Source organism: Colletotrichum scovillei, assembly GCF_011075155.1.
Source record: "Colletotrichum scovillei strain TJNH1 chromosome Unknown Contig00004, whole genome shotgun sequence".
NCBI classification, from domain to species: domain Eukaryota; kingdom Fungi; phylum Ascomycota; class Sordariomycetes; order Glomerellales; family Glomerellaceae; genus Colletotrichum; species Colletotrichum scovillei.
Genome location: NW_023336262.1, coordinates 2,074,615 through 2,091,899, shown reverse-complemented (window position 1 = coordinate 2,091,899; position 17,285 = coordinate 2,074,615). Strand labels below are relative to the sequence as shown.

The following is a 17,285-nucleotide window of genomic DNA, read 5'->3' as shown; positions in this document are numbered from 1 at the left end:
CACGTATTGCGTACCTGGGGATTATTATTTGCATATTTTTAATTTTGGTACATTGGATGGGACGACACGGGGCGGAGCCGAGACCGACATGACTCTCCACCCACCGATCTGGGGACACTAACGCAAGATTGGATGGGCAGGTAGGTACCTAGCTGCTGTGGAAAATTATCATGCCGCCAACCGATCTCCAACTTTTCCTTCGCAGGATTAGGTAAGGAATCATAGTGAGCCAGTGACCTGCCAAAACCCCAACGGACCATACCTTATTCGATTGGAAGCTAGCATTACCTAATCCGTGGCCCGCTTTGTGACGGAAGAGCTCAATGAACAGAACAGCCCAGACACCACCACCTAAGGTAGTCTATAGACCCTCCAAACACGAAGTGCATCGCCGACGGAAAAGATACGACCGCGAGACCTGAGACCTCCCGTTGCCCCCTGATAATACACGAGCTCTCCGGCGACCTGATATACGTGCACCCAATACCAGCAATACCGCAACGATGCCGTCGGAACGCGACTACCAAATCTCCCCCATTGTGCAGGAATCCGTGATGCACAACACCAAGGTGGGATAGGTCCCGGGAACTGACCTCAATGGCCGACGTAATCTTTGTCGCTAACCATATCGCGCCTTCTGCAGACCCTATCAAACTTGCAGAGTCTTTCAGCATCCCTCTTTGGTGTCGCGGCCGGCATCCTCGGTCTCGAATCGTACAGCGGCTTCCTCTTCTACCTCGTCTTCTCCTTCATCACCGCCGCCTTGTTCTACGTTCTGCGCATCGCTCCCGAATCGACATCAGCAGGTCTTCCATTCCTCAGCACGAGCCGCTACTTTAAGGGGCCGTTCGACTTCTGGACGAGTGGGCTGCTCGGAGGTCTTTCTGGTTTCATTCTCACTTGGACGTTGTTCTACGGTTTGGTGAGGGCATAATCAAATACGGATAGTCAAGGGGGCATTTCTGGCGTCAGGCGTTGGGGAATCAGCATATGCGTCTAGTCACAGGTATACATCATGGCAGAACCATAATCTGAAAATAAACATGATAACGCTGGTATAACGATATAAGTGAAGGATGTGGTAACATGCTCAACAACGCCGCTATAAAATCTGATCAAAACAGAATTCCTGCGCAAAACGCAAACGCAAAACGTAAACGCAAAACGCAAGAATAAAATCAGTCCACAATCTCGACGACAGTTCCCACGAAGCCCTCTAGACCAGATCTATCATTGCGGCCTCCCTCGAGCACAAGGATTTGAGAGCCCATTTCGACCCATTCTCGACTGGTTAGCAGCTCCAATGTAACCTGAACGCCGCCCGAGAACTCAAGATCATATGTAGGGGCTGCTTCGTCATGTTCGTTCATGTCGAAGATATCTTCAGTCTCTTCGGGCTTGGCTTTGTTCGAGCCATTCCTTAAGGCAAGTTTGGAAACACCCTTGACTCGGGCCGCCGCCCGAACGCTACCGACGTATACATTAACAAGAGACCCATACGCCAGCGATGCAGTGTTGGGGTCTCTGAATGACACCGTAAGTCCACTAGCTGCTTGGAGGGACATGCCGGTGTCCGCCATATGTTTGGATGGAATGGCCAGGACCATGCCTTTCCGGATTCGAGGAGCTGCCAACGGTGTCTCGAAAGCCGCTTCAGCCGATTTCTCTTGAGGCATTTCCAGGACGATCCCAATGGTGCCGACTTGACCAGCTTCAAGTGTGTTCACGGGGAGCCGCAAATTACGTATGCTGACAATTTTTGCTTTGTGCCATTCTCCTTGGATTGTGGAGGCTGCCACTGTATTGCGAATTGCAATCTTGGCAAGTTCTGCCGACGATGGGTGAGATATTGACAACCCATAATTGCCAGGAGAGGCCCGGTCCTCCGGTGTCATGCCTTTGAAGTCGTCCTCGCCGGAAGGAAATGGTCCAACAATGATGCTGTCTCCGACCGAAAGCTGGCCAAAACGTAGGTATCCGGATACAACCGTTCCCATGTCATTCTGATCGGGATTCTCAGCAAGAGAAGCATAGGACGCCGGAAGGCTAAAAGTGTCGTCAATGTGGAACAAGCACGACGGCTGTTCGGGATTTAATGCCATCCCGACGTAGTCGTTGGCAGTAGGGACTGGTGGCAGGGGGAGGCTCTCCAAGAGGGCATGTGTCATCCCAATACCAGCACCGCTGACAGCACTGGTAAGTATTATTGGAACAAATTTAAGGAGGTCTCCATCCCGATCCATCTCTGTGGTGACAGCCTTCACCTTGTCGAGATCTGCTGAAGGAACAGCTGTCCATTCCTGAACACTGCCTTGAGCTGGTTGGAGGATCTTGGGGACTCTGCCGACTGCTTTGATGTGTGTCAAGAGCTGTCCAAGAATTCGATGCAGACTAGCTTTGGTTGCAAGGTCCATCTTTGTGATGACGATAGCCAGAGGAGTCTTCAATTTTAGGCATAACTCGAGATGAGCTTTGGCAAGATCCACGCCAGCCCCTGCGACTCCAAGGACGTCATTGGCGGTAGAACTCGCTCCGTCTTTTGTCGAACTCGCGTCAGTATCGTCTGCCGCCAGACAGAGAATAGTCCACTGTGGAGCCCAGCCGAACAAACCACGGAGAATGGTCCGGCGGTAACGGGGATGGCCGGCGGAATCGGAAACGAAAACCAAGCGACCATTCTCAGCACTGTCGTGTATATCAATCCACGACTCAACGTGATCTTGCGAATAATTGAATATGGCGCGGTCCTTGTAGCCGATAAGCTCCTGTGCTACAGAGCTAGTAAGCCCAGATGCGACCTCGTGCCGATGTTTGAAGAGACTGATCCGGCTTTTTCCTCGTCCGTTATCGACAGTGCCCGTGGACAAAGTACCCAGCAAAGTAGATTTCCCGGACGTTGTTGGTCCAGTGAGCGTTATCCTTAGCTGATCCGTGGTAGAGCGCCCTCTGCTTGGTTGCACAACAGACTCGGTAGCCCTTGGCGATTCTTTCACTTCGCGACGCCCCTCTGCCGAGCCATCTGGGTGCCCGTTCTTCATTGAGTAGTCGGGAGTAACGAGAGCCTCTACAACCCAGAGTCTTGCTTGTCGGGCAATTTGGGCAGGTTGAGTGGCCACACTATCCACCAACTCGGACGTCTCTAGCCACTCGCACTCGCCAACAATTACATGGCGTAGGATTTCGACGCGGCAGCCCAGCGTGGCTGCCATGACCTTGAGTGTCGTGATGCTCTCGTCCATTTCGTCTTTGGTAAGCCCCACCAAAGTCCCGTCATCAGCAACACCAATCTCATACAATGCTCCACGAGATTCTTCCAAGCCTGGGAGAGGTTTCTGCGGAGTCATCGCCAGGCTCAAGTCGTCCGTATCATCGGGTAATTTTGGTATGATGAGGTCCTTGGGATTCAGAGCATGGTAGGCACATGATTGCTGGAGCCTCCAAAGCAATTGCGTAGTCAGTTGTTGTAGGCGGACCTGTCGGCTCTGACTAGAGGCCGACAGGGCAGCAGTTGCAATCTTTGAGCGGCTGGCGGGAATTCTGGAGTTCTGGGTGGAAGATATGGTGCTCATAGCGGTGTATGTCCGTCTTGGCCGCAATAAGAGGTGAAGCTTATATTCAGTGGGACCTTCTTGCGGCTCTGCTTCCAATTTGGTGACGCCGTAGTCCGAGAGGTGCCCCGGCTGGATTTGTCCACTATCAGAGTTGGACCTCCTCCCAGAGTCTTCAGGAGCCAGCCATGGGGATGAGACCCGTTGAGGATCCGTATCGAATGTGAATATTGAGCCGGAAGCCATGGTTCAAGTACAAGGGTGGCGATAGGATGGGGAGTGTGGTGGCGAATGTTTGGCAGTTTGTCAAGCGCGTGATATCGAGTAGAAACAAACTCGCGATGAACGTCAACGCCGATTTTGAAGAGCTATTGCAGTAAAAAGGGCAGAGGAACGAAACGCTATGCGCGGTATCATTTTGATAACTGAGCTGAGTGGTGATATCTGCGACGTGCTCAAGGCGCTGTTGCTGACTTTGGAGTGACGGGGAGGAATCTCAATTGGATTCCTAGTTGAAGGCCATGGCGATCGTTATCTATGCGCAGCTGTGTCTGATATTTGTGGTGTGGAAGTTTGCAAGTGCATTCAAAGATTGGAGGCTTTGGACAGAGAGAGGCTATGGATAAGTTTTGACGCTGCAGTCTGGCCGAAGCAATGACTCGAAGGACGGTGAGAGGTCTCAGCCGAGGTGTGACGCAGTTGGCCGGAAGTCAAGTTCAAAGTAACTAAGGTACCCTGCTGGGTAAGATGGCAAGATGGGACACTGCCTTAGCACCCACGCGGTGGTAACTAAAGATGGCCGCTTTTTGGTGCAGTGGCAGTAACAAACCCGGCCATCTTTTGTTGCCACCGCGTGGCACCTCTCTGAGTGGCTCGACTGTGGAGCCTCCGGGCGGGGAAAGTCCGGGTGTTCCACCACCAGCTTATCCAGCGACCATGGGGCACCATAAGGTATAGCAGCCGCCTACCGGCCGCCGGTGAATGACTCCATGAGTCTACACTCCACAGCGTTGAATTGCATCAAAGTATCCCTAGCGACGACTCTACTCAAGGACCTCGGAACTTGTCTACGCTGCGAGTACCTGAAGTAGACTCACTCATGCCAACGTGCTCATCAACTCTTCCACCTGCGCTTGTTGAGATCTGTTCAGCTCCTGCATTGTTGGTCTTGGGCTTGGCTAGCTATGACAAAGCCAGTCTTGCCATTAGTTTTGAATAACAAGTAGGCAATCCTCTTTTTGTAGGTACTGTTTCTAAGATAACTCAGTCATTCGCCATGCGTAGAATCTTGGGACTCCAGTCAGGTTTGTACGTATTTACGTAAGGTACCGTGGGTACCTGTGTCAGTGGCCCAATAAATCTCCCTACCTACCTAATATTAGCCGTCAGGTTATCTTTGTTCCCCCCTTCCGTACCTTGGCTTGTCATACCCGAGGATCCGGTACAGCATGAAAATAACCACTGCCTGCAAGCAAACATTTGCACCAACTTGAGGTACGAATCTCCAAGTCTATCGGAACATGGTAGAAGAGCCAACGTGTCTTGCCGCATTCACATGCACCTAGGGTCTTGCACGGCTGCATTCGCTTGGCCGCTAGGCACAGACACTGTCAAAGTACTCCGCAGAACCATTCTCCCAGATGAGGCTGGACTCATTTGCTTCGGAAATCAGTCCTAATTTCATCTCCTTGCTACCTGGAAAGAGTAGGTAATCAGCGCATAATGCCACGTTCACAGAGCATAAGCAATAATGTTACTGCACATTTGGCCATATGCTTAGATAAGATGCGCATGGCAAATTGTGGGAAAACCACAGAGCACGGATACATTATCTAGGTAAGGTAGGTATACGCAGATGCGACCGGCTTAGGCATTCAGCCCAATGCCATCTAATACCGAGTCTGGTTGCGGCACTAAGACAACACATCCGGATTACGCAGTAAGCTGAAGAGTGACCAAGGAAAAGCGATGATTCCAGCGCTAGACTCAAGGCTGAGTCGAGCACGAAGAGCTGCTATAGGCTGATGATGACCACCACCATTGTATAGCCCGCTCCTTGCGCCATAATATGATTGTCAACGGAGCGTGTACGGAGATCCGTACCCCAACTCAAATGTCGGTACGGAGTACCTGGGTGGCTAACTCATTCCCTGTCATCTGGAACGGCCACGATGACTTGAGCAGGATAATGTCTTCTCCATTGCCGCAGCCCGCAACACTGAACCCAGGCCTGACCCAGGCAGTTTGCATATTTGATTCGCTGCGCTTCGGGTCGTCGCTGGCCCAAGCCCAGTTCCCCAAGTCAGGTCCAAACCATTAGAAGCCTGACGAATGTTTTATGGCTTAGACCCTGAAGCCTGAGGGGGGCACTTCCGTTCGCCTTCGAAACACACCCAAGACGGGCCCGATTTTGCCACATTAAGCTGCTACTGGACGCCCCTTGTCCAACCCCGCTGGGTCCCCGCTGGGCCCGCTGGTACTGCCCGTCCCTTGCTCGTACCTCCTGCATCTAGCCATCTACGGTGCTGTCCCTCCACGACCTGACTTCTCCTTATTTTTATACATTTCCTTTACCTTACGTTCTGTTCCCTTAGACAAACCTTCAGCGGCACGTTGTGTTTTGCTTCCTTCTAGAACAAATCCAATTGTACCAACACATTTACCATAACCCGACGAAACCTAAGTTTTCCACTCTATCGCTCCTCATCATGAAGAAGTTCGGCTTCGGCAAGAAAGGCGGCGACGAAGGCGACGATGCCAATCGCTCCGCCCTCTTCGGCCGAAAGAGCAAGTCTCCTGCTCCGGGCAACGACAATCCCTACGCACAAGCTCCGGCTGGCGGCGATCCCTACGCACAGGATGCGAATAAGTACGCCGGCATGACACCCTATCAACGAGCACGAGCCGGAGTGCCCATCAATGGTGATGCCCCCGGCGGCCTTCCTGGCGGCCCGAGGGCTGGTGGTGGCTACGGTGCCCCGCCACAGCCTGCCGGTGGCTACGGGAACGAAAAGTACGGCGCCGCAGGAGGATACGGGGCGAATCGCTACGACGACAACCAGAACGCCTACGGCGCGAATCAGCGATCAGGTGCTAATGGTGGAGCTCGCGGACCCGGAGGTTACGGAGGCTTGGGCCGAACCAACAGTGACAGCACCGATGCTGTGCGTGACGAACTTTTCAGCGGGGCTCAAAACAGATACCAACAGAATAAGCCGCCGGCTGAAGGGTACGGCCAATCGACCCCGTCTGGTGCTGATGGGGGATACGGCGGATATGGAGCCACTCGCGAGCTCACAGCCGAAGAGCAAGAAGCAGAAGAATACCGCGCTACCAAGGCACAGATCAAGGATGTCAGAAATCAGTCTCTTCAGACCACCCAAAGAATGCGTCAAAATGCGAGCAATATTGAGGACATAGCCAATGCATCTCTTGCTAAGCTTGCTGCTCAAGGCGAGCGTCTGCATAACACAGAAAGGAACATGGACATAGCGGCAAACCACAACAAGAAGGCGGAGGAGGGTGCCAAGGAGCTGAAAACCGCCAACGGAAGCATGTTTGCAGTTCACATCGCCAACCCATTCACATCTAAGAAGCGCGCGGCAGAACGAGATGCGGCGATTCTCGACCGACACCGCCAAGAGCGCGAAGTTCGCGAGGCAACCAGACATGAGGCTTTCAAGTCCAACCAGCGAATGGAAGATACCTTCAGGGAGATGTCGCTGTCTGGTCGTCCTCAAAAGGGGGCGGAACAACAAAGCAAGCCAGCAGGGAAGTCCCAATTCGAATTAGACGATGATAGTAGTGACGAGGAGGCCGCCGCTCAAGCACGGGAGGAGGAGAGGATGATTGACGAAAATATCAGAGCACTTGGCGGCTCGACTGGGCGTATTCAACTAGCAGCGCGCGCTCTAGGAAGAGAGATCGATTCTCAGACTGTTCTCATCGACAATATTGCCAAGAAGGTGAGTTCATCACTAAATTTTATTCATGTTCTGTGTTGATGCTAATCACATTTCCCAGAGCGACGCTGTCGATGACGGAGTTAGGATGAACAGAGAGCGTCTGAACCGCATCAGGTGAACGGTCGGGAGCCAATTCCACCGACTATCCTCTTCCTGAGAATGCCCAGAAAGTGACAAAGAAGAGCTGGTCGGCAACTAAATGTCCTCCAACTTGTAGACTTCATAGGCCGGGGTTTCGTAAGGGTGTGCGCTACAGAGAGCATATTGTCAATCGAACACATGAAGAACCTTGAAGTTTAGACTTGATACCTTTTGAGGGCTGCCACAGCGGCTTTCGCAATATTTATGTCAGAGCATAGGATCTCGACTCGGTACTCCAGGACTCGCTCAAGTTGGTCCACTGCGCCTGTGTGAGGGTTTGCCCCAGCTGCCGCTACGGGCCTGAATTGGCCTTGGCCAGTAAGTTCGAAGGCCACTTGAATATATTTGCCCTGGTCGTAGACACCGGCACCCGTTTCGAAGACGGCGTCTTTGGTAGCGACCAAGTGGGAAGCTGTTGGAATGCCAGAGGAGGAAGTCAGCATGCTTTGGTTTCTGTTCGATAATATTAGGCAGACCGAACCTGGCACGGTGTAAATGAGCTTGTAGCGGTCCGTCATTGTTTGACTGAAGATTGTGTGTCGACGAGAGAATGTCGGCAGGCTAGCCTCACTATATGAGAAGGCGGGAGCAAGCAAGCGACTTGTATCGGTACGGGTGAGGGGAAACGCTTGAGAGCGAACAAAGTGACGCAATTTGCAATTGGAACACAGTATCTTCGAGGCTGGGCGTCTGACCAGCATGATGTATACGGGCAAAGTCGGTTACAGTTTGGCGACTTGACGGGAGTATTTATTTCGCCAATTTAGAATCAACTACAGGCTACCATCACTTATGTATTTAACAGATTTCTGTCAATTTTCTCATTTCAACTATCCTATTTAAGAAGAGGCTCTGGAGGAGACGTTGCGACCATTGCGATGAGGCGGTCAGGTACCTATGTCAGGTGCCCTGTGTAAATCTGGGGTAGATATCCAAACAGAAACTCACCTGGTGTGAACCCAAACCCAGCGGTCTCCCCATAAATTTCTTCCTCTTTCCTCCCGTCAATTTCTCACTTATCCGCTGATTACACAAAACATCGCAAACTCTGTTAGCAACCTCAACATGTCATCTGTATTGGACGCTGAACGCGCCCCCAAAAAGCGGAAGCTTGATGGCAAAAACACGATCAAGGTTGGCAACAAAGTAATTTCTCTCGAGGGGTATCTCAACCCCCCAGCAAAGAAAAAAGAAGCAGAAGTTCAACAACGTCCAACGGAAGAGCTGCGGTCTGTTCAGGAGACAGAAATTGATGCCACGTCAGACGCATTAGTCAAAGATTCAAAGGATTCGCACCAAACAGCTCCGACCTTCATCAAGCATTCGTCGAAGACATCCCAGGATCGAGACAGGCCAAAATTTGACAAAAGAGGCCCAAGATGGAGAGAAGATCCTGCCTTGTTGAAGATCAGGCAAAAGTTACCCATCTGGGCACACCGAGAAGAGATACAAGCTCGTGTACGCCATAATGATGTACTCCTTCTTGTCGGTGAAACTGGTTCCGGAAAAAGTACTCAAATACCTCAGTTCTTGGTCAGGGAGCCGTGGTGTAGGAGACAAATTGTCAGTATCGCAGGGGCAAGAGAAGTCAGTGTCGGTGGCATGATCGCAGTCACACAACCACGTCGAGTAGCCGCCACGACTTTAGCGCATCGAGTTTCTCGCGAGGCTGGGACGCCTCTCGGTGAGAGCCGTGACGGACTAGTTGGATACTCAGTTCGTTTTGATCACCAGGTCCCCAAGGGCACGAAGATCAAGTTCCTCACCGAAGGTATGCTTCTTCAGGAGCTTCTGAGAGATCCAGATTTGAAACAATACAGCGCCGTTATCGTTGACGAAATCCACGAGAGAAGTGTTGACGTGGATCTGGTGTCCGGATTCCTTAAGCAAATCCTGCTTGGTAGCAGGAAGGGCCGCGGCGGCATACCACTGAAGGTTGTTGTCATGAGTGCCACAGCCGATGTTGAGCGCATTCAAAGCTTTTTCTCTGTGCATGGCCCTGAAGAAAAAAGCGGTAGTGACGACTTGGTCAGCAAGAAGAGCAACTCTGTTGGAGTACTGAAAATTCAGGGCCGGCAGTACCCGGTCAAGACGATACATACTCCCCAACCGGTGCCGGATATCCAGGAATCTTTGTTGAAGACGATTTTCAAAATCCACATGGAAGAGCCGCTTCCTGGCGACATTCTTGCTTTCCTGACCGGACAAGAGGAAATCGAATCCGCGCAGTCGCTCCTCGAGGAGTACGCCGCAACATTGGCCTCCAACGTTCCCAAGATCAAGGTTCTACCCTTGTACGGCCAGCTTTCGATAGAAGGACAACACGCAGCTTTCCAGCCTGTCAAGGGAGGTTTCACGCGGAAAATTGTGCTAGCCACCAATATTGCTGAGACGTCCGTCACCGTACCCGGTGTACGTTACGTGGTGGACGGCGGCAAGGCCAAGGTTAAGCAATTCCGCGCTCGCCTCGGTATGGAATCATTACTAGCAAAACCTATCTCCAGGTCTTCCGCCATCCAGCGAACAGGCCGTGCTGGTCGTGAAGGCCCTGGCAAGTGCTTCAGGCTATACACTGAAGGCACATTCAGTACACTCGAGGAAACAGACTTGCCAGAGATCCTGAGGATCGATGTTCTGGGAGCTGTCTTGACGATGAAAGCACGAGGCATTGATGACATTCTCGGGTTTCCCCTTATGGACACCCCGGATGTGGAAGCCATCGAACGAGCACTAGTCAGCCTTCATGGACTAGGTGCTTTGGCAGACGACGGCACAATCACTGAGCCCGGCCGCAAGATGGCCGGATTTCCCATCTCTGCGGCGTTTGGTGCGGTCCTGCTTGCCTCCGCCAAGCCAGAATTCGACTGCGTCCTAGAGACGATAGACGTCATCTCCTGCATCACGTCTGGCGACGACATCTTCCATCAGCTGCAGTCGGAAGAACAACGCGAAGAAATTGAAGAACTTCGCAAGGAGCTCTACCGCCGGGAAGGCGACATCCTAACATATCTTACTACAATGCAACAATACGCCGCCGAGAACGCCGATCGCATACAGTGGTGCAAGCAGAGAAAGGTCAACATTCGCAACATGAAGACAGCGCTCAACATCCGCAGGCAACTGCGCAGCCTCTGCCTCAAAGAAGGTCTCCTTACAGAGGCTCCACCACCTGACCCCCAGCCCTTTACTCCTCTGGCTCCGGAACAGGCCGAAGCTTTGCTCAAATGCTTCCTCCGCGGCTTCGTGTCCAAGACGGCCATACTGGCGCCGGATGCGAGCTACGTCACGTCACAAGGCAAGCACGTTGTGGCCATTCACCCGTCTAGTGTGCTACACGGGCAGAAGAAGGAGGCCATCATGTTTCTTGAGCATGTCTTCACGCAGAAAAACTATGCTAAGAAAGTAAGCATCATCCAGGCCGACTGGATTGTCGAGGCGTTTGAGGGGCACTGAAAGATGACTACGATGCTGCGCAAAGGGTACAAATTTACATAGGTGTTAATACAAACGCGCATAAGTCGCGCATCTCGCATCATTGACAATGACGGTGCTTTCCTTCCTTAACGCAGCGACATCATGATTGATCCTCGCCTTCCCCTGACTCACGCCGTTCTTTGATGGCCTGCATCAGCTCATAAAGTTGACCGATTTGTTCGTCTAACAGGGAAATGAGTCGTCGGCCATTGCGAAGTCACGAAAGAAATCATTGGAGGGATAACTCACCACTCATCTTGGCAACCTTGACAGGGTCAATCTTCTCGCCAACCCACGAGTTGCCCTCGATCTTTTGCGCGTATAATTGCCACTCAGTCAAGAAACCGATCTAGCACATTTCGAAGGAATTATTAGTCAGTTCTCTCGTGTAAAGAATGATTCCCATAATTATGCCATTACCAAAGCAGAGGACATACCAGGTGCGCCGGGTTATCTACTGTGCGATGAGCACGGAATTCAGCCTTGATGTACTCGTCACCCAGTAGGCGCATCTCGGAAGGAAGATGCTTGCGGTGAGCGCGTAGAAGACGACGGTATAGCGGGATAGGGGGCAGGAGGGCCATCGGCGTGGGCCTGAGGCCGTTTCCCTTTGAGACGGAGGCCGAGGCCATTCTCAAAACTGATGCAGACCGCATTGGTGACGGGTTGGCGGTGATGAAATTTATCGGGTCGGGAGGCTGCGATGAGCTCACTGGGAAGTGAGTCGTGGATCGATGTGACTTATAACGCTAAAACTCAATACCTCTCTCCTACTTTCAATTGAACGGATAATGGCCACCCCGTTGCTGGTTGTTCAAGATACTGGCAAATGATGTTTAGATATTCCGTCATGCAAATCACCATTTTCTGATAGGACGTCAACGAGGTGACCCATTTCGTTGACCCATACAGTGCCTTGTGACGAGCATTGCACACAGTATGTACTTCATTACAGTTAAGCATGAAGGAGGTAGGTGCTCTGTACAAGAACCGAGAAGTCATACTACATATGTGTAACGGCAATAGTCAATCCTGTCACCCGCGAGTTGTCCCGGTCACCCGCGAGTTGTCCCGGCTTAGAAGTCCAATTGAATGAAGAGCCGTTTCGTTTTGCCATTTACACTTTGGCGCCTTTCGTTGGATTTCGCGCATTGACGTCCTCCTCTAGTTCGGGGGGTAAGAGGGGCTCAAGAACCTCTGATGATGGAATCCAAGTCAGCAAACGGCGATCCCGGTTTGGCACCTCCTTAGGTACGAAATAGCATCCTCCAGAAAACATGATGCCACCGGCCTGGAAATCCTCTTGCATGAGGCCGGTATCGCCATTCCTTATTTTTTCCAACGCCCACCTTGTCCTCTGCTTGAGAGGATGCTGCTTGTGCAGAATATCCTCCCAACCATCTAGGCATTCCTCCCAAAGCTGGACAGCCTCCTCTGTTTTGTGACACCGAGCCAATACACCCGCCAGCTGGTCCATCGTTGCCAGTGTATCGAGATGCGTCCTCCAAAGAAAGTTCTCGCTCACTTCAAGAACCTCACGCAAGATTTTCTCTGCCTCTTCAAACCGATTCAGGTTCGCGTACCCAGTTGCGACATCTCGCTTTGCTGGCAAGATCCTGGACTTATTTTCCCGTCCCTCTTCCATGGCAAGGACATCGCGCCAAATCCGGTCCGCTTCAATATGGTCCCCCAAGGCTGAACACGACGCGGCGACATTGCTCAATGCGCTCGCCGTTGTAAGAGAATGGATCTTGTTTTCCACACAATACCGTAAGAAATCAAGGTCAATAGGGTAAGCCATCTCAGCATTACCCTCCATCCGGAAGATGGTTGCAAGCGTTCTCACAGTTTTGCGCCACCAGCCCCCGGACCAGGCCCCGTCTCGCCCGACTTGCTCCCCTAATTCTAGAAGTATAGCTAGCAAATCTTTGGCCTCCTTGTATCTTGCTTGGATAATGTACACCTCGACCAGGTCGATGCCAATGCGAGGATGATGGCGGCACGCGGCCTTAGACTCACGGTGGTCCGCAAGCAATTGTAGAATATCTTGGAAAAGAGCCTGAGACTCTTTTAGCCTGCTGGAATCTCGGTAGGCCCTCGCCAGATCCCATGAGGCCGCTATGCTATCAATCTCTTGAGGCTCGAATATCTCTTGGCTGGCGGAAACGATTTCCTCCAAGACCTTTGTAGCTTTGTTCCAGAGTCCCTGGGCCATAAGCACACCTGAGAATGCACCTTCCCTGTGAGTTTCTCCTGTCAACTTCATGAACTCTAGGTTCCCGTGCTCGAAACATGCCTGCATATGCGGCAGCACCTCGGGGCGAAAGAGCTCTGAGTCGAAGCTGTTATTTCTCAGAATCGTAAGATAGAGTATCTCGCCAGCTGCTCTGCGTTGCATGGTGAGAGTAGTGGGCTTCATTCGGTCTCTGGCCCAAGAGTGCACTAAAACATGCATAGAATACCACCACCCGACCAAAGCAGACCTCTTGATCAGGGAATAGCTTCTCAGCATCGCGATGCCATTTTCGAAATTGGTTGGATCCCAATCGCCTTCTCCTGTAGTGTTGAGCAGCGGAAGCGGCCCAATGCCATTGTCGCCCCCTTCGCCACGCAAGCGATCGGGATTCCTCCTTTTGCTAACTGCTGCCCTCCCCAGAATCGCACTTGTGATCTTCTCATTATGATAGAAGCAGAAGATGTTGAGGATTCGAAGGGCATTCAAGGCAGCCCGCCCTGGGCTATGGTTTTTCAGTGACAGCTTTTCCAATGCCACATACGAGAGCTCAAATGTACCATATACAGCGGGATTATGCTCAAAGACTCCCGGGTACACAGGGTCTCCTAGAATATCTTTTCGGCGTTTCTGGAAAGTGACGAAATACTTTTCGAATGAACACTCCTGGTTGTAAATATAGGAACCGGCCTGATCGATGGCCAACGGGAGATATCCAAGCTCATGAACGATTGCTCTTCCGTGTCTGTCTTCATCATCCCCGAAACTTGTATTTTGTCTTTTTGAGGCGCGAAGCAATAAGGTGACTGCATCCTCTGCGTCCATAATGTCGACCGGGAATGTCTGGTCGGCGTCTAAAGTAGGTGACATGTCTTTCCGTCTGCTGGTGAAAAGAATATTTCCAGTGTTTCCCGGAGGGAGATAGTTGCTCACGTCGACTGTGTCGTTGTTGTCGAAGACTAGAAGCCACTCTTCAGTTTGATTTTGCGCTAACCAATTCTGGACTCTCTTGATGTTAGGCTTGCTAGCTTCTTCGTCGAAAATCTCAGCTGTTAACAGTCTGAAGCTCTCGAAGATAGAATCTTGCGTGGCGGCGTTAATCCAAAACACCCGATCAAATCTGAAATACGCGGACTTAGTAAGAAAATTATGGAGATGAACGTCGTGCCACCTACCTCGACCCGTACAAGTCTCTAAATCTGAGGATAATCTGCGTCTTCCCGACTCCTCCCATGCCCCAAATTCTGAGGTGTCTTCTGGGTGAAGATCCGGAGGGGCGTTCGTAAAAGTGCCGTTCCATCTTGTTGAGTATGTCTAATCTGCCAGTGAATTGCGGGCTTGCAATACTGTTGATCTGAACCTCTTGCTGAACGGCTTGCTTCGAGGCTGCGTCGGATACTGCATGACCTAATGCGAGTCAGTCACGTAGCAGAGTAGCTTGGTGAGGAAACTTACATGCGGCATCAAGAGATAGGTTGACGCCCTCCTTCTTGTGCAACATGCTGACGATCTTGTCGATGCTGGTAGAGACTTCAATGTCTTGTAAGTACCTCTCCGTTGCCGCCCGCAACAACCCCATTTTCTTATATTCATTCAGCTTGATATCTGCAGCACCCCGATCCAAATTCAACCGCCAATATGCGTAGTTTGTTTTCTGGAACCGTTGCTCTAGGGCTTGGTGCTCGGGCTCGGAATCAGTCAGCGATGCTTTGGCATGCTTGAGAATCTTTATCGTGCCTCTTGAAAAGAGGGCGCCGCTGCCTTGCCTGGCCACGACTGGGCGATCTACAAGCTGTCCTTGAGGAACCACATTGATTTTTTTATCGGAGACTTTCAGTCCGGTGCCCAAGCTGAGAAGAAAGCCCAATGTCCTCCTCGGACCGAAGTAGGACTCGGCCTCACTCAAGACAAGGCGAGCCGGGTTGTTGTAGGTCACAGCACCGTCGACGTACTGGTCCCTCTCCGACTCGACTTCGATGGAGATTGGGTGGAAGAATGTCGGTGCCGCTGATGTTGCCCTTGCCGCCTCCCAAATTTCCACATTGTGAGCGCAGTTGCTGCTCCCTTTGTATGTTCGGAAAAGGTAGGCTTCGTAGGCGTCATACGTGGCTGCGCAGACAAAAGCGAGCCCACTTTCCCTCGTGTCGTCGAGCATCGTGGTCTTTGCAAGCTTCTTCTTGGTTACATTGTCTTGTATGATCTTGACGAGTGTTTCCTCTTTGTAAGTTCTGTTCCACCACCGCCTGCGGTTCTTCTTTCGAAAAACGTCCTTTGCAAAACTTTCATATGCGTTGATGGCTTCCTCAGTCGACATACCCATGCGACCTAGCATGATGGCAATGAGTCTTTCCAATGATCTGCTGTTAGCGGAAGTTTGCAACACGGTGTATTGGAAAGACCAACTAACCCCCCAGTACTTGTGCCACCCATCAAATGGAAATAGTCCTGAGGCTTGGGTAACTCTCTGAGTCCTGCCACCTTCTGTAGCCGCTTCATGATCTCGTGTAGTATAACGAGTTCTGATATCCCTCTGATGCCTCCACCGTCTGCCTTGTGTTAAATAAGGCCTCCTAAATGGCCAAGGAGCAACGTACCCAATGACAAGAGATAGAGTGGCTCATCTTCGCTCATCTTGCGACGATCTAGAACAAAAACCCAAGCAGTGTACGATCAAGAGTGAAACAACGAAGTCCATACAAGAAATAGTGAATAGGTGAATAAGGATAGCGATTCCCGGCTTTCGAGCCAGGCAAATGCAAAACTTGCGCACTCAACAGGGAGCCAAGGTGAGGGACAGCGGCACTTCTTCAATGAATCCGCCCAACCAACATCTGGGCAGTGCAGATACTTGCCCGAAGATCAAGCCCATGAGAGGGGCCTCCTTTGGAATCCGCTTCGATGCATTATGCATGCTAAGCGCCCAGCACTCGCCAGGATATGGAGCAGACACGGCCGCATACACACCAATAGGCCTGCGAACTCTCATCCTGGCTGCCAACACCGACTTTCCGACATGCATATTTCATCGGCTGACCCCTACTGTAGTTAACTTGTCTAGGTCAAGTTGTAACCAGACGCAGCAAACCTGAGAACCTGTGGCAACCCGATGGAGTGGTCAAATGTGCGCCTCAGTTGGCAGGCTTCATAGCGACTGTTACATTCGCGCAGCAATTGTCAGTCTGCCCTCCTGCAGACCCTGTTTGAAACGGAGGGGCGCAGCATGTTCCCAACATACTACGTACGTGACCAAAGGCAGAATGAGATGGACTACGAACGAGATTCGGGAAGCAACTATTGATGCTGCTTGACAATCTCATTGAGAAGGCATTCGTGAGAAGCGCCACAAAATCGAGAAATGGGGTGAAAGATATATAATCAGATATCTGTAGGAGTCAGAAGACAAGAGGAAGATGAGACTCGGAATTGGTTGGTGCATGATTCTAAGCGCCGGCCTTATGGAGCGGGTCGGGCCACTGAACGGGGTGGCGCTATGATGATCGACTTGAACCAACAAACTACGTGCCAACCAACCATTTCTCATGCAGAACCATCAACCCGGCTGGAATTTTACTTTTCAAGTAGTCGAAAAAGCCTTGTGAAAGTACTGTACATGAGCTGGGAAGTTCGGAGTGTGTAGAGGGCCAAGCTGGTTGCTCTTCAGCTCACTGTTTCGTCCATTTTGCCTCAATGACAACATCCATCATTGAGAGATGTTATCAGGAGCTTTATTCAAATGGCCAAGATTTTAGGGTACCCGGTTTCTATACCAGAGGGACACTGGAGTCCAGAACGTCACTCATGCCACCATGTCTGGCGAAACCGATAATGCAAGCCGAGACTAGTCCCGGGTATGAACTCACACAAGGCAACTCACAGGTCTGTACTAGAATGTCCAGGGACCCCGACAGCTGAGGATATCATCCA

General features: G+C 51.5%; 7 protein-coding genes across 7 annotated transcripts; 3 read left to right on the top strand and 4 right to left on the bottom strand.

Moving 5' to 3' along the window:
* Nucleotides 1-312: 312 nt before the first annotated feature.
* Nucleotides 313-1,050, top strand: HER10_EVM0007238 (uncharacterized protein). Its single transcript, XM_035476800.1, has 2 exons — nucleotides 313-569; nucleotides 644-1,050. The coding sequence occupies exons 1-2, from the start codon at nucleotides 504-506 to the stop codon at nucleotides 932-934; spliced, it is 357 nt and encodes a 118-aa protein (XP_035335074.1). The 5' UTR covers nucleotides 313-503; the 3' UTR covers nucleotides 935-1,050.
* Nucleotides 1,051-1,178: 128 nt separating this feature from the next.
* On the bottom strand, nucleotides 1,179-4,239 carry HER10_EVM0002834 (GTP-binding protein; the record flags this gene model as incomplete). Its single annotated transcript, XM_035472528.1, has 1 exon — nucleotides 1,179-4,239. The coding sequence occupies exon 1, from the start codon at nucleotides 3,792-3,794 to the stop codon at nucleotides 1,179-1,181; it is 2,616 nt and encodes an 871-aa protein (XP_035334754.1). The 5' UTR covers nucleotides 3,795-4,239.
* A 2,017-nt stretch (nucleotides 4,240-6,256) lies between these two features.
* HER10_EVM0006516 (uncharacterized protein) lies at nucleotides 6,257-7,631 on the top strand (the record flags this gene model as incomplete). The annotated part of the gene is made up of 2 exons (XM_035476099.1): nucleotides 6,257-7,513; nucleotides 7,572-7,631. 2 exons carry the CDS (start codon nucleotides 6,257-6,259, stop codon nucleotides 7,629-7,631), a joined length of 1,317 nt encoding a protein of 438 aa, XP_035335019.1.
* Nucleotides 7,632-7,708: 77 nt separating this feature from the next.
* HER10_EVM0008799 (uncharacterized protein) lies at nucleotides 7,709-8,355 on the bottom strand (the record flags this gene model as incomplete). Its single annotated transcript, XM_035478308.1, has 3 exons — nucleotides 7,709-7,763; nucleotides 7,823-8,066; nucleotides 8,136-8,355. The coding sequence occupies 3 exons, from the start codon at nucleotides 8,353-8,355 to the stop codon at nucleotides 7,709-7,711; spliced, it is 519 nt and encodes a 172-aa protein (XP_035335190.1).
* A 321-nt stretch (nucleotides 8,356-8,676) lies between these two features.
* HER10_EVM0010710 (uncharacterized protein) lies at nucleotides 8,677-11,969 on the bottom strand. The gene is made up of 3 exons (XM_035480162.1): nucleotides 11,566-11,969; nucleotides 11,378-11,477; nucleotides 8,677-11,311 (listed from the first exon to the last, which is right to left on the bottom strand). The coding sequence occupies exons 1-3, from the start codon at nucleotides 11,782-11,784 to the stop codon at nucleotides 11,229-11,231; spliced, it is 402 nt and encodes a 133-aa protein (XP_035335315.1). The 5' UTR covers nucleotides 11,785-11,969; the 3' UTR covers nucleotides 8,677-11,228.
* Nucleotides 8,720-11,107, top strand: HER10_EVM0000158 (helicase associated domain-containing protein; the record flags this gene model as incomplete). Its single annotated transcript, XM_035469952.1, has 1 exon — nucleotides 8,720-11,107. One exon carries the CDS (start codon nucleotides 8,720-8,722, stop codon nucleotides 11,105-11,107), a length of 2,388 nt encoding a protein of 795 aa, XP_035334550.1.
* A 276-nt stretch (nucleotides 11,970-12,245) lies between the features above and the next one.
* Nucleotides 12,246-15,992, bottom strand: HER10_EVM0007476 (uncharacterized protein; the record flags this gene model as incomplete). Its single annotated transcript, XM_035477031.1, has 5 exons — nucleotides 12,246-14,481; nucleotides 14,537-14,768; nucleotides 14,817-15,706; nucleotides 15,769-15,907; nucleotides 15,956-15,992. 5 exons carry the CDS (start codon nucleotides 15,990-15,992, stop codon nucleotides 12,246-12,248), a joined length of 3,534 nt encoding a protein of 1,177 aa, XP_035335088.1.
* Nucleotides 15,993-17,285: the final 1,293 nt, after the last annotated feature.

Excerpts from the sequence above, each read along its gene's own strand:
- HER10_EVM0007238 (XM_035476800.1), top strand. The coding sequence starts at position 504 with ATGCCGTCGGAACGCGACTACCAAATCTCCCCCATTGTGCAGGAATCC. Across the intron at positions 570-643 it reads CCGTGATGCACAACACCAAG|ACCCTATCAAACTTGCAGAG; the intron begins GTGGGATAGGTC and ends CGCCTTCTGCAG.
- HER10_EVM0010710 (XM_035480162.1), bottom strand. The coding sequence starts at position 11,784 with ATGCGGTCTGCATCAGTTTTGAGAATGGCCTCGGCCTCCGTCTCAAAG. Across the intron at positions 11,478-11,565 it reads TAGATAACCCGGCGCACCTG|ATCGGTTTCTTGACTGAGTG; the intron begins GTATGTCCTCTG and ends GAAATGTGCTAG. Across the intron at positions 11,312-11,377 it reads CAAGGTTGCCAAGATGAGTG|ACGAACAAATCGGTCAACTT; the intron begins GTGAGTTATCCC and ends TTTCCCTGTTAG.